The 704-nt window shown below is 58.8% G+C and overlaps 1 protein-coding gene across 1 annotated transcript in view; it reads right to left on the bottom strand.

The window, feature by feature from the left end:
* DRC7 (dynein regulatory complex subunit 7) overlaps positions 1–498 on the bottom strand; it is a gene marked incomplete at its 5' end in the record, with an annotated part of 8,877 nt that extends 8,379 nt beyond the window's left edge. The window contains one exon of the mRNA XM_010142154.1: positions 370–498. Coding sequence (XP_010140456.1) covers positions 370–498 — 129 coding nt within the window. The remainder of the gene's footprint in view (positions 1–369) is intronic.
* Positions 499–704: the final 206 nt, after the last annotated feature.

Below are 704 nucleotides of genomic sequence, written 5' to 3' on the forward strand. Positions count from 1 at the left end.
TGCGGTGTGTTACAGCCCGTGCACTACTTCTACACTTGGTTGGCAACTCCGCCGAGCAGCCAGGGAGCAGGAGACAAAGCGTCCTGGGCAATGTGGGTTTGGATTTGCATTTTTTAATTCTTTCATCCCAAAGGTCAGTGCTCTGGAGGCCCTAGGGGATCTCCAGCCCCTTCGGACACAAGCAGTACTGCCTGGGGTCCTGCTTCGAAAAGCATCAGAACTATTCGAGGTTGAGAAGGGATCTAAAGCACTAACCAACCCCTGGCCAGAGCAGCAGCAATCAGCCCCTGGAGAGGGCAGCAGGCAGACTGGCGTCAGCAGGTCCACCCAGCATCCCCACCCACCAGGGCCATCGCTGTGGTCACTCACCGTATCCTCCCTGCCCCTGTCAGGGGACTCCTCTTCCTCCTCAGCATCAGTGAGCAGTGTAAGAGGCTTCTTGCTCTCCGACAACATGATTTCCCACCGGAGAGCATCACCCAAGTCAAAGAGGAGGTCCTAGGCCATGCAGAAGAAACCCACTGAGCTACAGGGCAGTCTCAGGGGCCTGATGCGGCACTGAACACTGCCCCTGCCCACCTGTGCGCCGCTGGACCTGGCTGGGTGTCAGAGCCAGACCCTAGCGAGACCCTGGATCTCTGGTGGGACCCCAGCAACCACCCCTGTGCCTAGAAGGCTGCAGCCCCCTTTCCTCATGGTGCCTC

This window comes from Buceros rhinoceros, unplaced genomic scaffold (assembly GCF_000710305.1).
Source record: "Buceros rhinoceros silvestris isolate BGI_N320 unplaced genomic scaffold, ASM71030v1 scaffold38928, whole genome shotgun sequence".
Lineage (NCBI taxonomy): Eukaryota > Metazoa > Chordata > Aves > Bucerotiformes > Bucerotidae > Buceros > Buceros rhinoceros.